General features: G+C 41.7%; 1 protein-coding gene and 1 non-coding gene across 2 annotated transcripts in view; both read right to left on the bottom strand.

The window, feature by feature from the left end:
- Window positions 1-1,591: 1,591 nt before the first annotated feature.
- MAML2 (mastermind like transcriptional coactivator 2) overlaps window positions 1,592-23,427 on the bottom strand; it is a 337,243-nt gene continuing 315,407 nt past the window's right edge. The window contains exons 3-5 of the mRNA XM_032426188.1: window positions 14,014-14,217; window positions 9,420-9,534; window positions 1,592-5,933 (exon numbers count right to left, since the gene is read on the bottom strand). Of these exons, the coding sequence (XP_032282079.1) occupies window positions 4,918-5,933; window positions 9,420-9,534; window positions 14,014-14,217 (1,335 nt within the window). The 3' untranslated portion in view covers window positions 1,592-4,917. The remainder of the gene's footprint in view (window positions 5,934-9,419; window positions 9,535-14,013; window positions 14,218-23,427) is intronic.
- LOC116645947 lies at window positions 18,769-18,898 on the bottom strand. Its single transcript, XR_004302058.1, has one exon. It is a non-coding gene; the product is annotated as a small nucleolar RNA SNORA11 (small nucleolar RNA).

Below are 23,427 nucleotides of genomic sequence, written 5' to 3'. Positions count from 1 at the left end.
AAAAGAACCAATTATTGATGACATGGTTTACCTGAGGGATTTGGCTGTGCCTAAACCCAGACTTACCTTGTAAACTTTTCAGTTGTGTCAACCAGTGAATTCCTTTCCCTAAGCCTATTTGAAATGTTTTCTTTCCTTCCTTCTCTTTTCCTTCTTCTTTCCCTCCCATCTGCTGAAAGAACCCTAAATATTATAAAAAAGTGTCTGTATGCTCATGCATATCCTGGAGCTAAAGATGACTTAAATTTGGTTAAAAGAGAACTTAAATGCTATTTATGTAAATAAACAAAAGCCCTCTTTTTTTTTTTTTTTTTAAGATTTTGTTTTTAAGCCACCTCTACAGTCAACACGGGGCTTGAACTCACAACCCTAAGATCAAGAGTCTCATGCTCCACCGACTGAACCAGTCAGGCGCCCCAACCCTCTTATTACTGCATGCGAGGCGGTGACTACAGCATTTGTTTTTTTTTAAAATCTAAGGTCAGTGTGTTTTGTTAACACCCATGATACAATGTTTTAGTTATGTTAAAGCTGCCAATGAAGTTGATCCTAGGCCACCTGTACTTTGTCTATTATAGCAACTTAGGAAGTATACTTAAGAGATATTACTATCATTTAAACTCACAAACCCTAATATATACCCATGGCGGACACTACTCAAAGTACTGGTTTCCTCCTTCCTAGCAGGCAAATATTTTCTTTATGAAATTCTATGATCTCACAGGAAAATGACCTTTTAATATTATATTCCAGCTTTCAATCTTTAGGACTTGATTTGTATTTAGTCAGTGGGCTAATCATAGACGTTGCCTGTTTGTGAACGGTCTAGTTCTGGCTCACAATGAGGAGCTCTCTTTTTATGTGATTGATTGATTGATTGATTTTAAGATTTTATTTATTTATTTGACAGAGAGAGACAGCAAGAGAGAGGGAACACAACAGGGGGAGTGGGGGAGGGAGAAGCAGGCCTTCCCCGGAGCAGGGAGCCCGATGCAGGGCTCTATCCCATGACCTGGGATCATGACCCGAGCCGAAAGCAGATGCTTAAGGACTGAGCCACCCAGGCACCCCTCATGTGATTTAATTTTAAAGGAGGTGGCTGCTTTGTTCCGTAAAGTTGACTGATAACCTGAAGATTTTCAAAAGGTTGAACAGTGAGTTCTTTAGTTTAAAAATAATAATGGTATTTGAGTTTTTTGTGGTTAATTTTCCATTTAGCTTTGAAAAAAAACAACAATCAGAATTTTATAGTTGAAAAGGAATATAGAACTATTTCAGCCCCGTGCTCTCATTTTTGGGTGAGGAAACAATAGTTACGGAGATACCAAATGGAAATAGATAAAATGTTTAAGAATTTGAACTGCCTTTGGCAACCACAGCATGGGAAGAAGCAAAGCTCCTGGTTTATTCGTACTTGCTTTTACTCTCTCATCTCTTCTCTCAAGTCTGCTTCCGTGGGTGCAACCTGGGATTCATAGGCAATTTTAGAATTACATATTTCTTTCTCTTAATTTGTGTGTATTTTCTTTATTTTTATCGATGTTGACTTTGTTTACTATCGAACTTCCCAGAGTCATTGGACAGGGACCACATAGAATGTCAATTTTATTATTGCTCCATTAATAACACGAATAAAGAGGATAATGCCACACATCTTTCTGGCAGAGGGGGAAGGGACAATGGAATCCCAGCAACATACTTCAACAGGGGAGCAAGAACATTGGTGAGAAAGGTTCCCATTGCCTCCTCCCACCTTTTTCTTAACCTCTTTGACCCTCAAGAAGGAATGTGTAAATACGCTCAGTGAAGCTGTGTTTACCTGGCCTTGTGTTCACTCAGACTTGGCCTGAACAGGTGCCTAGGCAAAGGCCCACCATGCCTGAGAATGTGTTTCTTCGGTATTTCGTGGTGCTGTGCATATAGGATCTTAATACAAACCTTCTAAGTGAACTAAAGAACACTGAAAGGAGACAAAACAGCATTTCACTAGAAGCTTCCCAGAGACTAAATCTGCCCATTGCTATTAATAGTTCTCAGAACTTTCTGTGATATAGCAACAATATTGTTGGTGACTGAAAGTATGATTTCATACAAGAGAACCACTTCTGAATTTTTTAAAACTATTTTTTAACACATGAAATTACACACAATACAAAATACTTGTTTTACAAGTTGAAATCTTTACAGTTATGGGTACAGTTACAGTAATGCAAGTAATATTAGTGCATTCACTTAGAGCAAGGTTATTTATCTTCATTGGGCTTAACACAAAGCCAAGAATGAATTATTTGCTTAAACTGCTTTCTAGTCTTTGAATTAAAAAAAAAAAAGAAAAATGACTTCTACCTCCTGTTTAATATGTTAGAATGATAAACAATGCCAACAATTAAGTAGTCCGGTATCTTTATAAATGGGAGATTGGATTCCAATAGCTTTTACGTTGTAAATCTTCAAGTTTTGGCTACATTCTGTCTATCAAATTGTCATCATCTCAGCTTTCAGGAAAATTACGTCATCTTTGGTCATAGGTTGCCAAAAAACAGAAACTATAGACTACACCATTTTTTTCCAAAGAATCCTGTATTTTAATGAATAGCTGAATAAATAGACATTAATTATGAAATTCACATTAAGATAGAAGAAAATCCAAACATTCTGATTGCTTTATCTCTTAAATTTGATAGCTACTACAAAACATACTATTTATGTTAGGGTAAAAATAAGCTGAATCACAGGAGTGTAATTGGGAAGTACTGGCAGATACATACAGTAACATGGAGGAGTCATAAAATAAAAGTGTTTATATGTACATATTTTTTTTCCTTTTTTGCATGGAGAAACACTGTTCTATAAAATGGGAAAACACACAGTAGACCACATGCAACAAGAACCAATACAATGTGCACAGCAGTAGGATCAAATAAGACAAAAGAACTATGGGTTTAAAAAATAATTTGGGAGCAGAAAAAAAAAAAAGAAAAAATTGAAACCTGGAATGCTTTCTTCTTGAGGTTTCAGAATATAAATTTGTCTAACAAGCCTCTTGATAGTTTTCAAAAGTTCCCACTTGACCTCTTACGGTTTAAGTGTAGAGCTAAAAATAAACCATCATATTATACAAAACTTTGTATATTAGCATACAAAAGGTAACAATTTACTTTTTGTATAAAATATAACCTTTTGATAGTATATTTATTTCACATATGTATAAATATAACCCAAAGAATATGTTTTGAGTATTTCTACCAAAATATTCTTTACAAAAGTTTACAAAACAAGTCATTTATTCATATTTACAACTTAGCACAGAAAAGATTCTGGGCCAGTGACGTTGGTATTGTGTAAAAGAAAGAGTGTTCTAGATTTTTTAAAGATTGAGAGAGGGCTTTGCAGAACTTTCAAAATATGATCTTTTTTAGAACAGATATCCAAAGACTTATTTATTAAACAAGTCCAGTTAAATTACATCTGATAATTGAATATGTGGGCATATAACTAAAAAGGTTGAAGATAAACTATGTTCTTCTGTAATGAGGAAAACGATAGTGATATTTTGCATCCATTCCAAATCAGCACATGTCCTCCCCATTTTATAGCTGATCTGTGTGTGGGCGCTGAGGTGACATGACTCAACAAGAACTCTTTCTCTGATACAGTGCTCAGCCCTGAGGGAGAAAACCTGGATGTGCAGGGTCTGTCTAGCATGTGGTGAAGACGTCTCATATCAGGGAGCCAAGAATGAATACATCGCTACTGGAGGACACATCACATTCTCTTTAGCTGTTCACCCAAAATATGCCCAAATCAGGACAGATTGTTTTCTCTCTCAATTATGCTTTCCTTCAAACCCTGTGAAATAGATTTGTACCCAACCATACCCACCATTTCTTGTCCTGATCTTCTGTTTCTTATCTCCAATCAAAACAAGATACCTTCTTATCTCCGTTTTCTTACAAGTCAGTCTCTGGTCATCAAAATAAGCAGGGAAGACAGGGCTCAATTTCACTCAGCATGGGAACTAACCAGCAGGCGTGATCACAATAAGCAACATCCCAGGTTATTTGTGGCTAGATAAATCTCCTTTGTAGCCATGTCCCACGGGATGTTTTCTTTTTGAAATAGTGAAATCTGATGCAGACAGGTATGCACCAATATTTCAGTACGATTAGGACAAGTTGTGATTTTTATCTAAGACTTGGAAATGGATTCAGGAATTGGTTGTGGAAGCCCAAATAAAGTTGGAGAGCTCTGCAATCTTGTTTCATCACTAGACACGGCATGTTGCGGAACTACGGCGTACGTGGGAAAACTGACCAAGTGAGAGGTGAATCTGGGGAAGAAACTCTATATAATCCATTGGATGTTCTCTAGCTTCTCTGGCTTTCCTCTACTTGGGGCACTGTTTGGTTACTCCAAACAAACCTATAACATTTTAATCTACCCTGGACGTTTTAGGAAAACTAAATGAAAAGACAAGAGTGGGAAGATTAAACCACACTTATTATCTATTAGAGCAAATGAAGGAATTTGTTGCTTGTTGCTGGGAACTAGAACCTCCATATGACATGGGATTCAGCAAGCGACAAGCTCTATTACTTTTCTTTCAGGGAGGAAAGGAGCTTGGGAAGCCTATTTTACACAACTAATCACACATCAACATCACAGTTCTGTTTGGGAAAACTGGATACTGTGTCCTGGAGTTTAGACAGGGAAAGGTGATCCCAAGATTTTACTTTCAGGTTTGAGACTTAAAACAAACATTTGAACCAAGCACTGCAGTTAACTTTCTGCTTCCACGTGTAAGCCAAGGTATCTTCACATAGTCCAACTAAAAGTCAAGAGTTTGGCCTTTACAGAGTCCTTGTGAAATACTGCCTTTTAGTGCATGGAGTTTATTAATTGTCTCCCTCTTCTCCTTTAGGAGTTGTTCCCCAAGATCTCATCAAGATTGATGTCTTTCATCCAGTCGTCATTACCAGGCTCTGTCTTCAATAAAGAATCAATGAAATCAGCATCGCTGTTCAGGGCAGGGCCCATGTTATCGGTCTGTTGGTTGAGAAAGTCAAAAGCTAAGTCACTGCCATGGTCAGTTCCTTGAAAAGCCCTGGAACTTTGGTTGGGTGAAGGGAAACTGCCCGGGGTCAGGGATGGCGGCTGGCTCAGGCCTGTCCTCGACTGACTCAACCCTGTTCCTGACTGGTTCAAATTAGGCAAAATTTGTGTGCTGAGCTGATTGGGTCTGAGGTTCAGACTTCTGAGTGGATCCATGGTCTGTCCATTCAATGTCTGGCTCATCTGGCTCATGGGTCTCATCTGCACTGCTGGTGTGAGCTGGTTAGGAGCCACGGGCCTCTGCGAGAACTGCTGGCTGCCCACTGCCTGCTGTAGGGACTGGTTTGGAGTATAGGCCGCAGGTGCACCTGCGGGGAAGCGGACGGCCGTAGACTTCAGGGCTTCCTGTGGCTTGGTTGTCGCTTCTTGAGAGGCCCAGTTTGGGGCTGTTGTGCTGGATGTGATCATTACATTCGACGTTCTCTGAGCTGGCATGCTTGCCATGCTGTGGGTTAAATTTGGTCTTACCTGCTGCGAATTGCTAACAGGTCCAGCTCCAAAAGTGGCCACGTTATTATTATTATTACTTGCCCCTAAGGTAGGTGGCCGTGGCATCAGAGGGGTGTTCTGATTTGCTATCAGTTGGTTTGGGTTTCTCTGCTGGGTCAGCTGATTCACTCCTGAAGTGACGCTGTATGTGCCAGGTTGACTGCAAGGCAGATTTCCATACATCCCCATATTCTGAACTGCTGTGGGTAACGATGGCATTCTCGTCCCATGCGAAGTAGACATGAGGCTGGAATTCGAAGTCAAAATGGTATGTGTTGAAACTGGGTTTGCCAAAGCCTGGTTAGAGTTTAAACTCACAGCTGATGAGCCACCTGAGAAAAAGAAGATAATTATGTTAGTTTACAACCATAGGTTATCTCCTCTTTTATAGCAATTTGCAATAACTTATCCACTCTGAAACTGTTGTAAGGTGTAAGAACAAATAAAGTGAAATAATCATCACAGCATCTTATGTAAAAGGAGTAAGACAGCTTTTGGAGGGAAGTATCACCTAGGTCATCCCTTGGTCAAGAGTTTACATATTATAGAGAAAAAGCCTACGACAAAATGGCTCTGGTTTTTAGGTTTTACTTTATTCCTCTTCTGGAGTCATTGAGGGGAGGTGATAGTCAATCTTTCTTTCATTTTGAATTAGCTTTACTCTGTTCCAAGACCAAAGACTAGAACCTTGATTAACCAGCTGCTGTGAAATCCAGGCTACTGGTTACCTCAGGGTCCAAATAAGAAAGTGTGGATTAATCCTATATACGGCTGCTAGATTAATATTCCACACTTATGGCCACGAAAATCATGTCCAGTTATTCATCCGCATCGTCCCCATTCAAGAAGCTTCCATGAGTGGCCCCCAAGTGTCCAAAGGGAAAATACCCATCTCTTTAAACATCTAGAATTCAAAGTGTCCATGCTCCAGTGATGATTTCCATGTAGAAAGTCCTCCACTCCAGGAGGTATAGTTACTATTGCATTGTTATCCACATACCATGAGCCACCTGTGCTCATGCTATTTCCCTCTCATAGGATGCCCTTCTTAACTCCCCAAACCCTACTTTTCCTTCAAAGCTCAGGCCAAAGTCTAAGCTCCTTCACTGAGCTTCACCTCATACTCCAGCCTGCTCTTTCCAGCAGGATTTGCTCTTTGAAGTTTTCACTTAGCACTTAGCTTTTGTATTGGGAAATCCACGGAACCTCAAAGAGGAACCATGAATCATAGGCTGCCGGATAGGGAGGCGCATCACATATCAGATAGTGATTAGTCAACACGTTAAAATCTTCCTGACTCGGGGAGGTGAAAGTCATCATGGGAAGACATCTTGAGAAGCAAAAATGGAATGTCAGAAAGATAAAAGTAAGTGTCTGGTGGATGATTAAGCTCCATGGGGGAAAGCATTTTTGCCTGTTTGGTTCACTGTCCTAGAGTAAAGTCTAGTGGATGGTGCAAAGTAGGTATTTGATTCATATTGAATGAATGAATGAGTAAATTAGAGACTGAAGCAAATATGTAACTTGGAGAAAGATACTCTTTTAAAGTACCCTCCCTGCACAGATGCAGGGAGGCCCAGAGAATCAGAAATGCTAAGGAAGGAGAATTAGACACATACAGAAATATCAGAACATTACAGTAGGAGAAGAACATGGCTGTGGTTGTAGCTCTAGGGAACCCCAGAACGGTTTGGGGATAGCTAGCATGGCACACAGCCTGAAGGGCTGAAGTCCTTGCTATTTGTTTTACAATGTCTCCCACTAGACTACAGACCCCTTGAAGGCAGGGACAGTCTCTCGTATCTCCCTGTAGGTCCACACTGAGCACAAAGCCCTGCACTGGGAGGGCAGGAAGAGTTTGATAAAGAGGGATCAGAGTCGGGTATGAGACGCTGGAACAGTAAAGAGTTGACAGACAGCCAATGAGGGTAAGCAACAGCATCTTGGTATCTAAGGGTTTCACGAGAAGGGAATGGACACTATGACAGTGCTATGAGAAAAAATTTAGAGGTTTTAAAAAATCATTCCCTCTAGGTGCCCTCTATTTTGACAATATGCCCTGAGAAGGTTTTTAAGAGGAGAGCAATAGTTTTAAACAACCACAATAGAGAGAATTTCCATAAAGGTCACAAAATAGTAATCACAGTTAATATTTAGAAGTCCCGAATATGTGGTAAAAATTGTTCCATGTACTTTTCATACATCATTTCTAATATTAACAATTTGGGCAAGGTGATTATTACTGCACTGAGATTAAAGTAAAAAATGATAAAAGAGTTTGTGTTGTGCTTGTTGGTTATTTCATTCTCAGAAGACATGGGAAGTACAATGCTCTAGAGTACTGATTCTTATCCATTTGGGGATCGGCAATTGGATGCCAAGGATCCCTCCCTTAGGAAGAGGCCCATGTGCACTGTGAAAGGAACTCGCAGGTGCCTACCAAGCATCCAACCTCCCTGTCTCCCTTAGAAACAGACCCTTGATTTTGCAGCAATGTGCCAAGCTGAAAAACCACATTTCCCAAACTTCCTCGGTGATGGAGGGGTCCAGATGAATAAATTTTGGCTAGAAGTAGAAGTTACTAGGTGAGAGTCCAAGAAACCTATTTTATTTTTTTTAAAGATTTTATTTATTTATTTGAGAGCGAGAGAGCACAAGAAGGGGGAGCAGCAGAGGGAGAGGGAGAAGCACAGACTCTCTGAGCAGGGAGCCCGACATGGGACTCGATCCCAGGACCCAGAGATCATGACCTGAGCCAAAGGCAGATGTTTAACCAACTGAGCCACCCAGGTGCCCCTCAACAAACCTCTTTTAAAAAGAGAATCTGACTCATTTGGGAGGGCATTTTACCTCTTCCTTTCTTTCACCCTTCTACCTGGAATACGACGTGAAGGATGGTGGTGTGGTGGCCACAAGGCAGCCCTTACGGTGGAAGCTCCATGTGAAAGAAGGTGGAGCAGGAAGACGAAAGAAGCCTTGACCCCTGACAACACTGTACGGCCACCTGATCAGCCTGAGACTGCAATCCTTGAGACTCTTTTATATGAGTGGGAAAAGAAAAGCCCAAACATCCACCTTGAATTTTGTATAATATTTCCAAGGCTCCTAGCTTCCTCTGAACCCACTGATAGGCCATGGTGTAAGAAGCCATGTTCCAAATGAACCTCCATCGTGTCTTTCAGCCACATTGAGGACAAGTGGAGACAAGAGGATCGGGCTTTATGCAAGTTCCAAGAGGGAAGAATGTCTGCTTACCTTACATGATCTGGGTCAGGATACCTTGCTGGGAGGACAATGGTGGAACCGAGGAGTTAGAAAATATTTAAGCTCTCTTGAACTCTCAGAGGTAATTCGGAGGGCAGTGAAATATGTGAAGAGAGGACAAGAATCAGCAAGAAATGATGAAAGGACTAAACACCACTCAAGTTTGGTCTTGATCTGCAAGTTAAATGGGAGCTAGTGCAGGATTCTAAGAAAGATGCTACATTTCCCTATGAGGTGGGGAGAGGAGGAAATGTTAAAAACTGAACAGTTTTTTTCTTCTACAGTTATGATTTTTACTGATTTTTAAAAGATTTTATTTATTTATTAGAAGGAGAGACAGCAAGAGAGAGAGGGCATGAGCAGGGGCGAGGAGCAGAGGGAGAAGGAGAGGGAGAACTAAAGGGAGAGGGAGAAACAGACTCCCCACTGAGCAGGAAGCCCGATGCGGGGCTCGATCCCAAGACTCCAGATCATGACCTGAGCCAAAGGCTAGATGCTTAACCTACTGAGCCACCCAGGCGCCCCGTTTTTAACTGATTTTTAAGAATACTCACCAGAATACTGAGCAGCAGTTGGCTGTATATTGCCTGTGTTTCTTCTTTGGTCTTTGTAATCTGGCGGTGGCCTTGTCAAATGTCTATTTATCTGATCCTGTGGAGCAATCTTCTCCTTGAATACACAAATGAAATCATATTAAGTTGCATGCTTACTTTCCCACTTGTAAACATTTATAGACTGTCATTCAAAAAAGTAAGACTGCAAGAAAAATTTTGCAGCCATGGTTGCGAATCATACACCTTATTTACTAGTGTTACTTCAGAAACTGGTCTTTTCAATTTCAATAAATTTCCTGCGTGGAAGTATAATTTCTACCTCTCCTCAACACTCAACGTGTGTTTGGGGTCTAGCAGCTAATCTCATTTTCTTTATTTTGCAATTAGATTTCAGTGAGAGCTAAATTCCTGTGATTTTTGAGATGGTGTTTCTAGTTTTATTTTGTAGCACACCTGATATGCTTTGGTACCCATTTTTTAATTCTGGTCCCATGGAGTGTGGAAGGCATAGGAGTAGGGTTACCAGAGAAAATACAGGACTCTCACCTAGTAACTTGGAAACTCTATATTTTTATTTGTTAAGTCTGGCAACCCTAGATAGGAGGAGATGCCAGGAGATATCCTATCAGGTATTGGTAGGGGCCTTATACACATATTACCTCATTTTTTCCCCTCTAAAATAACGCTTGAAATAGGTGTGATTATTCCCACTTAACAGATGAAGAAATGGAAGCTTCCTTAGGCCAAGTAATTTGCCAAAGATCAGAGCAGTAGAACAGAAATCGGATCCTGAGTCAAAGAATCTGGCCCTTTCCCTGCCACACAATACAGTACCTGCTTCTCTGTTTCTCTGTGCCCCATTCTCAAAGCACAGAAGTCTCCCAGGCCCCCTTCTTTTCTTCCTTCTGGAATCTGCCACCTTTAGATCTCTAGAGGAGGTGAGTTTGGGAGCTAAGAGAGGAAATGGGTACGTTCTTTTTATATTGTCAACGCCTTTAGCCAAAGACTACCAGGAACACACCTGCTGGGTTTATTGCTCATTGCAGCATGGGGGACCATGGGGTGTCTCAGTACTAGAGCGTTAGAAAGAACCTATCCTAGGATTTGGGCATTAATTGGATGATTTAAGGAGGGTCTAAGGAAGCAATGATTTGTTCTAGGTTGTAAGCTGTCAAAGTGAGGTTGATTCTATTATTGAGTAAAGTAGCCATTGCTCATTTAGCAAAAGGAGGGGTTGGTATTTTGTGGGTTACAGAGTGACCTTGTGTCTGTATTTAGATAAAATTATGAAGTGGCCTTATTTTGTCTCATTTTATCATGGTCTCAGAGTAATCCCATCTGAGGTTGGTATTCATCCGTCTGACAAAAACCAAAATGGCCTGGCTGCGAGTGTCATATCAATCTGGACAATCAGGGACTGCTTTTTTTTTTTTCTCAACGTGGATCAGGAAGTTTTTAGAATTGCTTTACTGCAACTTTGTATGCACCCCAAAGCAACCTCCATTTTCAAAGGTAAACATAACTGGCGTAGGTAGACAGAGAACAATATAATTACAGAAAAGTCAATAAATAGAAAAGAAAACCGTGTAAAGATAGAAGGATAAATTAGATGGAGGCCAAATGTGCACTGGCCAACTTAGAGCCCACTTGAACCATGTATTTCTCAGTTTCCCATCAAATTCCAAACTTTCAAAGTAGAACAAATCTACTATAAAGGAAAAAAAAAAGGCCTTAAAACAACAACAAACCAAGTTCAAATTCTTGTTTCTAAGAAAAAAACTTGAAAGACTCACAGGGTTTTTGGGGCATCAAGTAATTCGGATGAAACACAATTTTGATGAGCTAAGTGTAAATGAATCAGAAACATATGGACTACATTTCTTTTAAATATGGGTTTACAAATTAAGGAAAAAAGTGGTTGGTGAAAGTCTTTATGGTTTTGCCCAAACCCTAAATGTTTAAGAAACAGCTTGAGATGTTCCATGAACCCAAATGTGGTGATGTTCAACCATGCTTGTTGTAAACTATTGTGCAAGCTGACAGTTTTGATTTTTTTGCCAAGCATGGGACTTTCTGAATTCTTCTCTTTTTCAAAAGCATCTATCATTTTTTCTTATATAAGTAGGTGTTTCTGCTGTTTATACTGAAGAAAACAGGATTTGTGCATGGGTGTGTGTGTGTGTGTGTGTGTAGAGAGAGAGAGAGAGACAGAGAGAGACAGAAACAGAGAAGAGAGGATCGGGCTCTTGGTTCCCCATTAAAGACTAGATCTCAAATCTGAACTTATTTTTATGTATATTCAAGCTACTTACTGACCTTTTATTTCCCTGAGGGCTAAATTAGGTTGCTCCAAGGGTTAACAACACATCTCTGGACACCTGAGTTTCTTGAACTACTTGCTCGCACATGAGTTAGATTTAATGGCCTGGTATACGGACTATCATGGAGAGGCCCTGTTGTCACTTCACGCTGAGAGGTTTGTAAAAAGCACAAAAACAGCAGTCCCATTTCTCATGCATCCCTCACAGCTTATGCCACTGCCCTTTGCACCTGTCCCAGGGGTGACTCAACTGGGGCCCAGCGAGAGTCCGGCCAGTGCCAGGACACGACCCTTGGGGCACGTTTCCCTGCCTTTTAATCAGAGCTGAAAATCCAGAAATTCGACCGCTGCGTGTTATAATTCAACACATTAGAAGTACTGATGGGAATAATGAGAGTCAATGGGAGATTGCATGTTTTTCTCTCCTAGCGCCCTTGTTTCTGAGCTATTTAGATGATGAAGATCAAAAAAAGGGAGGGAGTTGGTGGGACAGCTGGAGTTTCCAAAACTTACAGAAGATTTGTAGAAATTGGTTGTGTCGCTTTGTGATCCAGTCCGTGGCACCCCTACACCTGATACCTCAGGGCAGTACTCAAGGTCACCTGTACATTTATTGCTCACTATTCCTTATTCATCCCTCACTATATCTTCTCTCCTGCTCTAGACTCCAAACTTACTCCATTTGTCATTCCTCAAAAATAATGATTATGTTACTATTTACACTTTTCATCTTGTATTAAATATTTTAGAATATAATCTCAAGCCCATCAACAAATATACACCTGGGCTGTACCTTTTGTTGTCTGGCCCCTCCTCACCTAGTCTATCCATCAGAATCCAACAGTCTTCAAGGTCAAAGTCAAAGTCAAATTTTACCTCTTCTGGGAGACTTTCTTTAATCTCTCCAGGCTGGATGTTATCTTTCCTCCATTACCTTTTCTCTTCCTCTGTTCATACTTTTATTGTAATGCAAATCTGAGTTTAGCGCTTCCTTGTTTCAAATCCTTAAAGTCCTCTCCCTTGCTTTTCAGACAGGGTGAATTTATCAAGCTCTACCCTCTGGCCTCTCATCTCTGGCCTCCTTGCCTATTACTTCCTTAACCTCTACTTCCATCTACTACATCATTATACATTATTGTCTCTGAGTCTTTGAATATGCTGGTTCTTCTGGCCTGAACATCTCCCTCCTCTTTCTCCCATCACCTACTTCACCTTCAGATCTTCAGTAGACATAATTTCCTCTCTGAAACCATTTCCAGTACTCACTACATCACAGCATTTTAATCACCTGCCTTCCAATCACCTGTATTTCACATCCCTGTGGGCTCTAAGCTCCTTAAGGACAAAGACATGGTCTATTTTATTTATAGCCATTTTCTCAGTGTAAATTCACTAATATTTACCGAATGAATGGTAGCACTTACCACATCCTAGATTTCTGACTTTTACTACAAAGCTCCTTGAGTATAAACATTTTTGTTTTGTTTTGTTTTTCACATCTCTGTGTACCTTGACTCTATCAACTTGGAGATGGTTAACTTTGCCCCTTTTTTCTTTCATTTGGCCAAATTGTCTAAAGGGAGAGAATGAAACTTGGAGATGGGGCTTGGTGTTCGGAGGCAGGGAGGTTTGAACCCGTGCCCGAGTGTACACGTCTGAGGACGTGGAAGGGAGAGCAGATAACAGTGAAGAAGGGCTAATGCTCAGGTCCTGATGGGGAAATAACCATCTTGCCTTTCTTTAAGGCCAGTTAACTATGGTGAAAGTTGGAAATATATCCTGTTTCCTTTAAAAACATCACCCCTTCTGAGATGCTTTATTTTGGAAGTCAAATCTTCAGTTTTGAAACCCCATGCTGGCTTTTACAACTGTTTTGGAAACTCCTTTTATCTCTAAAATCAGTTTGGATTCAAGTCGATTAAAGTTCTGTCCACGATTTCTGCCCCTCGGGGCTATAGCCCCAAAATGGCTCCTTTTGCCTGATTCAAACACCCATGCTGGTGGTTCTTAACATTCCTGGGCTGGGCAGGGCTAGTTAGGTGGGGTGCCATGCATTCCAACTGTCCAGCAGCTGGTAAATCAAGTGTTTTTTTTTTTTTTTTCCTGCAGCACTTTAACTTAGGTATAGAATTAGCTTCTCTTATAGCCAGGATACTCTTATTGCTCTCACCTAAGCAGGCACAGAGAAAAGGGCAGTGACCAGAAAGGGGAAATAATGAATTCCCTCTGTTAGGCCAATAGGTACGTGTAGTAGAAATTAGGAGAAAGTTTTACCGCATCAACCAGCATCTGCTGCTGGAGGAGAAGCTGCTGTTTCTGCTCCATGATCTGCCGCTGTAGAGTCTGTTTCTTTCCCATCAATTGCTGATTCAACAGTGATGGCTGGGAGTTCATGTAACCACTTCCGGTGTTTGGATTTGAGCAGGGGTTGGGACTTGGACTGGGGCCTGTGTTCTGGCCTACCACAGAGTGTTGATCCTAAAGGAGAGAAGGGGGTAAGAGGGGGAAGCTACTGTAATTAAAAGAAGAAAAATGTAACACAAAGATCATAAGCTTAGATTCCGAACATTTTTCATCTTGTTGAGATCAAACATGGTTAAATGGGTTGGAGATCAGAGAATTGCCTTTCAAATGTAGGAGAAATCAATGCGTATTACAGCAAATAAAGCAGCTGGGTTAATTACATTAGGGCACTAGAAAAGCTCCCATATGACTCTGATGATGGAACCTCCGCATTCCAGAAGGCGTTTATGGAACCTTAAAGAAAACGACCATAAAAACATATGGCAAATCTCTCAATTGCTCAGGAACAAACACATCATAAAGTAACAAGTTCTTCCTTTTCCTTAAAGCTAGCACAGATCATTGCTGATCCTGCAACGAAAATTATGTTTTAAGGCATATGTTCAAAAGTTGAATAACCATTTTGGTCAGGAGGGACCCAGCTTTCTGTGATAAGACGGAAGACCTGTGAGTTTCTGTTTTACAAACACTCTGAAACCTGGAAGGGACTTTACTTTTAAGAGACTCGTCAATTTTGCTCCCTGATCAGGAAGTCGGGAATTTCAGTGTATCAATCAGTAAAAGCACACCCAACCGACAATGAGAAAGCATAGATTAAAAACTCAACACTGTATAGTAGTAATACTGGGTATTGGTGAACTGCCATTCTAACTCAAGGTCTCTACCAATCTTTCTTTTTTTTTTTTAATTTTATTTATTTTTTGACAGAGAGAGACAGTGAGAGAGGGAACACAAGCAGGGGGAGTGGGAGAGGGAGAAGCAGGCTTCCTGCCGAGCAGGGAGCCTGATGTGGGGCTCGATCCCAGGACCCTGGGATCATGACCTGAGCTGAAGGCAGATGCTTAACAACTGAGCCACCCAGGGCCCCAAGGTCTCTACCAGTCTTAAGGCATTGACCCTGCAGGGCAGAAAGCTAAACCTAGCCAAACCTTTTCCTGAATTCCCAATGCCATGTTCAGGCTTGGACACTGTTGGAGTTACAAGAACTTTAGAAAACTCTAGCTGTACACAGTTGGGGTTACAAGAACTCTTCCCACCTTAAAGAATGTATCTAATTAAAGAAGAAATGACATGCTTACATGTAAAAAATACAAGAAAATACAGGATCAAGTCTTAGATATGATACAAGTACTAAGTCAAAGGTCCTGACACTTTGATGATATTCATTGGGGACACAGGTGCTCTGGACTTGCTCCAGAAATTCCGAGGCTATAGACTGGGTCCCTGGTCAGGAAATTCTAATACTCATTGGTCCAGAGTATGCTCTTTGAGAAACACTGGAATGCGGGAGCAATACAATCCAACTTTCATTCCCCATCTGGACTGTGTGAAGTTACAAGAGATTAAAAAGATAAAGCAACTCTCATGATGCCTGATGAGCAGTTGTATATACTCCGTTTGTGGAAAGTCTCTTCCCTTTTATCTCCTTCTTTTTCTTTAGTTATGTACTATGCTTAAAAAAAAAGTCCACGGCCTGGAGAAGTAGGAAATGTGGCCTTGCTTTAGTAATTCTTGGGGCTACAGAGCTCACCAACGACCTCAAAAGCAAAGGGATACAAAATAATCCTAAAGATGACCAGGCACTTAGCCTTATTACAGGCCAGGCCCTGTCCTCAATATGTTACGTGACTAACCACATTTAATCCTCCCAATGAAACAATGAGCAAGAACTAGTATTATCGTCCTAATTTTGCAGATGAGAAACCCGAGCTGAGAGATCACACAAGTAGTTGAGGAAGATTTGAAGCCAGGTCTGTCTGACTTCAGAATTCTTTCTCAATCACTGTACCTGTTGTCTCTCAGCTAGGATGAGACATGTTGAGGAAAAAGGTGCTCATGCTTCTAAACTGTGCAGACCCACCTGCCCATGGAGCACGTGTTGATTGAACACCCTCTGCACGGGTGAGCACCCTCAATCAGGCACGTGGAAGGGAGTGTGGTGCGGAGAAGGGCAGGCTGTGGGGTCTGGGAGGGGGCGGTCCTCCTCACCAGTTACCTAAAAATAACGGGAGCCATCTCTGAGGCAGACACATCCTCCGTGCAGTTTTAAATAACCATCCTCTGACACCTCTGCACACAATGCCCAGTCAGTTCTCTCAGAGTTAAATCCATCTTGGTTCTTGGGGGAAAATGTTCACCCCACATATCCTACAAGCCACTAGGGATATGGGCCTGGAGACAAGCGCACGAGAGTCATTAACACAATGGCAGTGGATGATCTGTGTGTCGAGCGCTCTTGAGGGCAGGTTGAGAAGGGAGTACCTGGAGGACTGAGTGTTGAATCTTTGGTCCGCCCAGACGAATGAGAGCAAAGCAGAGCCCGCAACAGGGAGAAACGGGGGGCAGGAGGAGGGGCGTCAGACAAGAGTAAAGATGACCAGCAGTGATGCTAGAGGAAATCAAAGTGAGAGAATATAGTGGAGGCAGTGGTTGGCCCTTCACGCTCCACCCTCAACCAGAATAGAAACCAACTGCTCTTTTCTAGGATATAATAATTTGAAGTTTAGTGCAAGACTGTGTGAAAAGAGGATTTCATGTTTTAAGAAACTGGTTGACAAACATACACAAAAACTCAATGCATTTTGCTTCTCAGTCTTCTTTGCATGGTCACAAGATCATGAGCTCTGCAGATGAGCCTGCTGGAATTCATATCCCAGTTCTGGCACTTGTTGGCTGTGTGATCTGGGAGAAGTTAATTTACCTCCATGAGCTTCAATGTCCTTATCTGTAAAATGGACACAAGAACAGTACTGACTTCATGGGATCCTTGTGAGAATGAGAGGAGATGCTACAATGCCAAAAATACTAAGCACAGAGTTAGCACTTAATAAGTGCCGGCTGCTCATAATTGTTAGCGTTATATCCACACACAGGAGAAGGAGTCTGTTTTGTTTGTTGACTGTGAAGCAAGGGAGATGGGCCTTGCAGATGGCACAGCTGTTCTGTGTCGACTCTATCAGAAATGCTGGGGTCTCAGTTACATTGCGGAGAGTGAGCTACTGATGGACTCGGGGGATGACCTTCATCCTCCTACCTGGAGATGTCGGAAGAGGAGCTGAGAGCCATTCTCTGATGGAAGCTCTTTTGGAGGGTGCTTCCTTCATCCGGGTTAGGGGTTTGGCTCAGGGCCCTGATACGTTGTTTTTTTCTGTGCTAGTTTTTATTTCTTAACATCCAATTATTTATTAATAGAGCAGCCAATATACACTTACTAAGTATTGTGAATTAATTTCTTCATTTGTAAAACAGAAGTAATTATATTAATGACATAAAATTAAACCAGATGAAATTTTGAACAGTTCTAAGCACTTTGTAGGTACTCGATTACATTTTAGCAATTACTATTTTTCTTCTTTCTTCCTTTATTATTTTGCATATGGCAGAGATGTTCTAGAAACAATTATGTTTGTGAAGAAGCTTATGCCGTAAGTGTATTTGGATTGCAGATGCGGTGTGTTTAGCTCCCATATATTATTTTATTTTATTTATTTTTTTGTTTTCTTAAGTTTGCAACTTTAATGTAACGCTGATACCAAAAACATGACAACAGGACAAAAGCACACAACGAAAGCAGGAAGGGCGAAGACAGCTTCCTCTTGCGTGCCACCTTGGATAGGCAGGTAGAAGGTGCCCCTAGTGCTGTGTTATAAGAAGGAGTCCGAGGAGGCACTCTGGCTTGGTGAGTGACTGCTGCAGGTCATCAGCACTGTTGGATCTGGGAGAAGTTGGCACTCGCTCTGGCAGCATTTCTGGTGGGGACGATGGAGCTGGTGCTGGGCCCATCGAGAATGTGGTGCTGGCCCCCCCACTGGAGCCACGGCTGACACCAGCCCTCCCGGTGCCTCTCCAGTTGGCATGGTTGCCATTCAGAATGTACTGATCGTATCTAGCCCAGAAAGCCAAGGGAACCCTGGCCCAGCGATTGCTAAAATCTCCATCCTCATACCACATCAGAAGCTCCACCTGTGTGTCATCCCAGCTCCACCGTCCAATCAGTGCTTCATCCCTGATGTCCATCTGGGCCCTCATCTGGGCCCTGGCATGTTCCTCAGCCATATCCACATCCATCGTCTTGAATGCATCATTCACAGCCTCCAAGAAATGAGCTTTCCCTTCCCAGGGTCTCGGTTCTGATGCTGGGTGAGGAATCTCAGCACACCCATCTTGCTGGTCTTGTGGAAGGCTCTCAGACCCCAGAGGAATTCATACTCCACTGGGCTGCTATTGGGGATCTTCTTGTATTCCAGGTACCTCAGTGCGGGAGGATGACAAACGTTTGCGTCCAGCCAGGAAGACCTGTTGTACCAGTGGCTCCCAGGTGGCGCCTTCCCAGCCCCAGTGCTGCAGCTCAGTTCCTGCGGGGTGGGGGTGGGGGGCTGTTCTGACCCTCCAGCCCATGTCTCACTCCCACACTCACTCCCAGGGCTTCCCCCTCCAGGACTGAGGCCTACAAAGCCTTAGGCTGCTGGTCCTATCCAGAAGCCATGTGGAGGTGCAGGTTGGGACACATGTAGGGTGTCTGTTCATAGGAAGGCCACACGTTTTGTGCCCCTTGTCACAGTGAACCCAGATTCCTGTTGGGTGTGTTATAAACAGAGGGGCCATTTCTTCAGGTTCCCTGCTCTGAGCACACCCCATGCCCCCATCATATTTTAAACACAAGTTGTGCCCTCCAGTGGGCCACAGTCCCCACTATTTCTTATTTTATTATATCTGCCCATTTCCCTCATTTCTATCACTTGCCTGGCTCATGTAGGCACTTGAAGATAAGATCTCTGGCTTATCCTTTATCTGGGAATCTAAGAGGCACACATCACATACCCCATGGACATCCTCACTCAAAGTTGTTGCAGGAAAAAGGAATGCCTAACAATTTCCATCAGGTGGTATGATACCTACTGGTGCTTTATGATTAAAATCCAGATCTTCTAATGCCTAATCTAGTCACCTGTCTAGCATCCATCCGTTCACTCATGAATTCTGATAAATTTTACTGAATATCTACAATATGCTAGGCAGTTTTCTGTTTTTTTCTAGAGATTTTCTAGAGATTAAAAAATTATTTAGAAAGGGGAAAAATGAAGAGAAAGAGATGGGCAGAATGCTTAGTGTTGGCAAAATTGGTGGACTTCAACTTAATTTCCAGGGAAATCTGGAAAATGAGCCTCCTCTAAGATTTAGAAAAGATCTGCCTACCAAGAAAATGCAACTACATCTCTTTCTCTAATCAAACAGATGGACGGAGCTAAATTTAGTTTCATCCCTTCACAATACCAAAAGATATAAAAATAAGAGATAAGCTCTCTTTTGGAATTCTGTACAAGATTTTTAAGCCTTGTAGCTTCTGGCCCATGGGCCTTACCATGTACTCTACCATGCACATTCTTTCATTGCATGATTGAAGTAATATTTGGCTGGTGCTACATTTTTTTGCCCTTATGTTCGCTATGAAACATGAAACACCTCCTTACACAGGCTTGCTGTCATTGCCAAGATGTTGTGCAAACTTCAGTACATAAAATATTTTGAAAGAAAAATATGCTCTGCTGCATTGGGTTTGATTTCCATATTCAGCCTCACTCTTTGCCTTCCGTTCAGCCCATGTAGAATGTGGCCTTATAGAAATCAGTCTGGTTCTATTTCAACACACATGGTCTCCTTAAAGCTCATGGAGACCATAGTAAAAATGGCACATCCTCAGCCTGTAGATGAGTGTGTGTGTGTGTGTGTGTGTGTGAGAGAGAGAGAGAGAGAGAGAGAGAGAGAGAGATTGTGAATGATTTAGGCCATTTCCACTGATGCAGTCTTTTATGACAGAAAACCCAGTTTTCTAGAGAAACTGGAGTTAAAGGCTGATTTGGCAGCTAATAACAGCCATATGATTGGTTCAAGTCATGAACTTGAATGATCTTTCATTTTATGTGTGTGTGTGTGTGTGTGTGTGTGTATTTTCTCTTTCTACCAATAAAATTACAGTATTTGATGCTAACCTACAAAATAGGCTTCTGATCCTATCCTCCTGGGATTTAATATAAATTTACATTTAATACGCACTTACAGTTTTTCACATTTGCGTGTGTGTGTGTGTGTATTTAAGAGTTTAAAGTCCTGTTATAGTATTAGGTAAGCCACTGAGTTAGAGTAGTATGCCAGCGTTGAGATATGGTTAAAGCTTCTTGATCCTTCTTTTCATCCAGCACAGGACTGCCAGGCCAATGAAAGCATATCTGTATTCTTCTAATGAAGTTCTGCCAATAATTAAGCCATGTCTTTAGAATTATTATCTTCACTCTACCTGATTCATTTATTCAACAAATATTTATTGAGCATCTACTATGCATTATACATTCTTCTAGGCCTTGGGGATCAGAGTCCAGGCAGCCTGCTGAAAAAACCCTGCAGCTTGTCTATACTTTCAAGTTTTCCAACTGGACTACTGATGGAAAATATATCTTCCAGAATGGTCTCAAGGATGCTAGAAAACCATTGGTAAATCAGGTGTGTGATGACCAAAGCTGTTTGCCAAAGGTAAGTGACAGTGTGTGAGGTTGATTTACATTCATAGGAAGCTGGAAGCATGTTTTAATGTATGGAAAGCATGGTAAAAGAATGCTTTCTTATATTTGTTACTTTGTTGACTTAGTATCTTGTCCACAGATTACTACAGGAAGCGCTAACTCAGCAAGGAGGCAAAACATGTGTCTAGAAGACCTGGCAGAAAATTAAGGAGATACCTGAACTCTTGTAAATGGGCACCCTTTTCTTTAGGGGACAAATGACTTGTTCTTCCTGTTATTAACTCTATTTCTCTCAAAGCCAGGTTGAAGTCCCTTTGAAAAAATGTCCAAATTTTACAATTAGAAATAAATTCCACTATTCTAGCCCTAGCAGCTCATTCACCAAGACCTCTTCTTTAAAATGTCAGGGATCGGGCGCCTGGGTGGCTCAGTTGGTTAAGCGACTGCCTTCGGCTCAGGTCATGATCCTGGAGTCCCTGGATCGAGTCCCGCATCAGGCTCCCTGCTCGGCAGGGAGTCTGCTTCTCCCTCTGACCCTCCCCCCTCTCATGTGCTTGCTCTCTCATTCTCTCTCTCTCAAATAAATAAATAAATAAATCTTTAAAAAAAATAAAAAATAAAAAAAAAATAAAATGTCAGGGATCAAAATTTAAAGAGAATGTATGAAAAATAAAAAATCTTGTAACTCTTAGTACCACACATCGGAGGACAGGCCTGGCCACTGGGTCTTACTTTGATAAAAGGTCTTTGTAAGCCATGCTTAATATGTGAGAGATCTTTCAAAAAGATGTTAACTAATAAAAATGCTGCAATTACCACTTTCTTTCATTTAATGGAATGCAAAGTCTCTGTCAAGCAGGATTGATTTCAGCAAAAGTTAGAATAGGGTTCAATTAGACATGTCCTCAAGCAGCAAACAAAAATATCCCCGGTTTCATTGAAGTATGTTGAGATATTAAGACTCATTGAACTCAGCCATTTTTACTGTTAAACCAGTTCTGTGGACTGAACACTGTGACATCGTTCATTTCACAAAGCAAGCAAAGTTACCAGGCAGGTATTGTTCTCTTAATATTAAAAAAAAAAAAAAACACTCTAAAAAATATTTGTCTTCTTCTGGGCATCTGGGTAAAATGGCTCTCTGTTTTTCTTATTTTGGAAGGGGGATATATAATGATTTTTCCCCCCACAAAAATGAAGTAATGTAAGTTACTTGGGATCCATGAGAGTATTTTGGCGTGGGATGACTGCCCTTTCTTTTTCTTGGCTTCCAGAGCTAGGCATCTGCAATTTGCAAAGCAAATTCAAGATAAAGTACCCAGCTGGGCAAGTTTGTACAGTAGATCTCATAAACTGGTTTGCTATTCAATCAATCTTTCTTCCCCGCTCTTCTCTCTTTCCCTCTTCTTTCCCTGTCTCCATGAACTAACTGCTTAACTGTTCCTCCAGGCTATTCATCTTCTGAACTGTCTACTTATGAAGACATTTATTTATCTCTATGCCTGAGAAACAAGTTGCCTGAACTGTTTCAGATTCCCTGCAAGCTGGCAGCCCCACTAAGTTATTTATTTGGGGCAGAGAGTGAGGTGGCTGTGTGGGGCTCAAATAATCGAACTGTTCTTGCCCTTCATGGCAACAATGACAATAAAACAATTATCAGGAAATCGTCCAGGAAACAACTTTCAAACTGAAAGACTGAAGGGATGAAACACTCCTGTCTTCAGGCTGCTTGTCGTCCATCTCAAGGGTCCGCAAACTGTGGCATGACCGGTCAAACCCAGATTGCCACCTTTCTCGGTAACCACAGTTCTATTGGCACCTAGCCACGCGCGTGCATTTCCGTGTTGCCTGGGGCCGCCTTCCCACGACAGAGCTGAAGAGCTGTGGCAGAGTCCTCATGGCCCCCAGTGCCTAAAATATTTACTATCTGGCCCTTCGTGGAAAGAGTTTCCTGATCCTTGCCCTGTTTGGCTGTACTGGCCAAGGAACTGCTTACGTGAAATTGATAAAATGCCTTCAAGAAAGTACCCAGCAATCCTTGGAAGGGACTGGCGAGTTGGGCCCGAGAAACAGCTATCACAAGATCTGTTTACAATCACCCTCCACTCCAGCCACCATTACAAACTGTGACACCTGAAAAAGCATCCAGCGCCAAGAAAGCTTAACAAAATGACTTGCACGAGGTCACAGACCTACCTAAAAGATGAAGAACACACACACAAACCCAGGAAAATGTATTAAGGAGAGACCAATGGAACCAAACCTATCTGCCTAGGAGAACTGTAGCCTGTCTGATCGAACTGGCTTGTTAGGGGTGAGCGGTGGGGTTGGGAAAATGTGGGAAGGTGGAACATGCAAACACAGAAGATTTTATTTGGACTAGTATTTTTCTTTGTCCTTTGCAATTACGAATAGTAGCTGCCTTTTCCTTCTACTTAACAGGGCATTTTTCTTTGCTTGCTCGGAACCTCCTGATCATATGTTTATAATCTGTTTGGTTCAAATGATCAGAATGAATTTTGTGGTCACTGTAGAGTTCATCCTTCAGATGTTACCTAATTTTCAAGTCACCAGGACACTGCATCTATTCTTAGCCTCTGGGGTGGACACTTATTATGGGTTGGCACAGAAGACCAGTTCCATGAGC

This window comes from Phoca vitulina, unplaced genomic scaffold (genome assembly GCF_004348235.1).
Source record: "Phoca vitulina isolate PV1807 unplaced genomic scaffold, GSC_HSeal_1.0 scaffold34, whole genome shotgun sequence".
NCBI classification, from domain to species: Eukaryota; Metazoa; Chordata; class Mammalia; order Carnivora; family Phocidae; genus Phoca; species Phoca vitulina.
The sequence above is the reverse complement of the archived record's forward strand: the minus strand, read 5'-3'. Positions and strand labels throughout refer to the sequence as shown.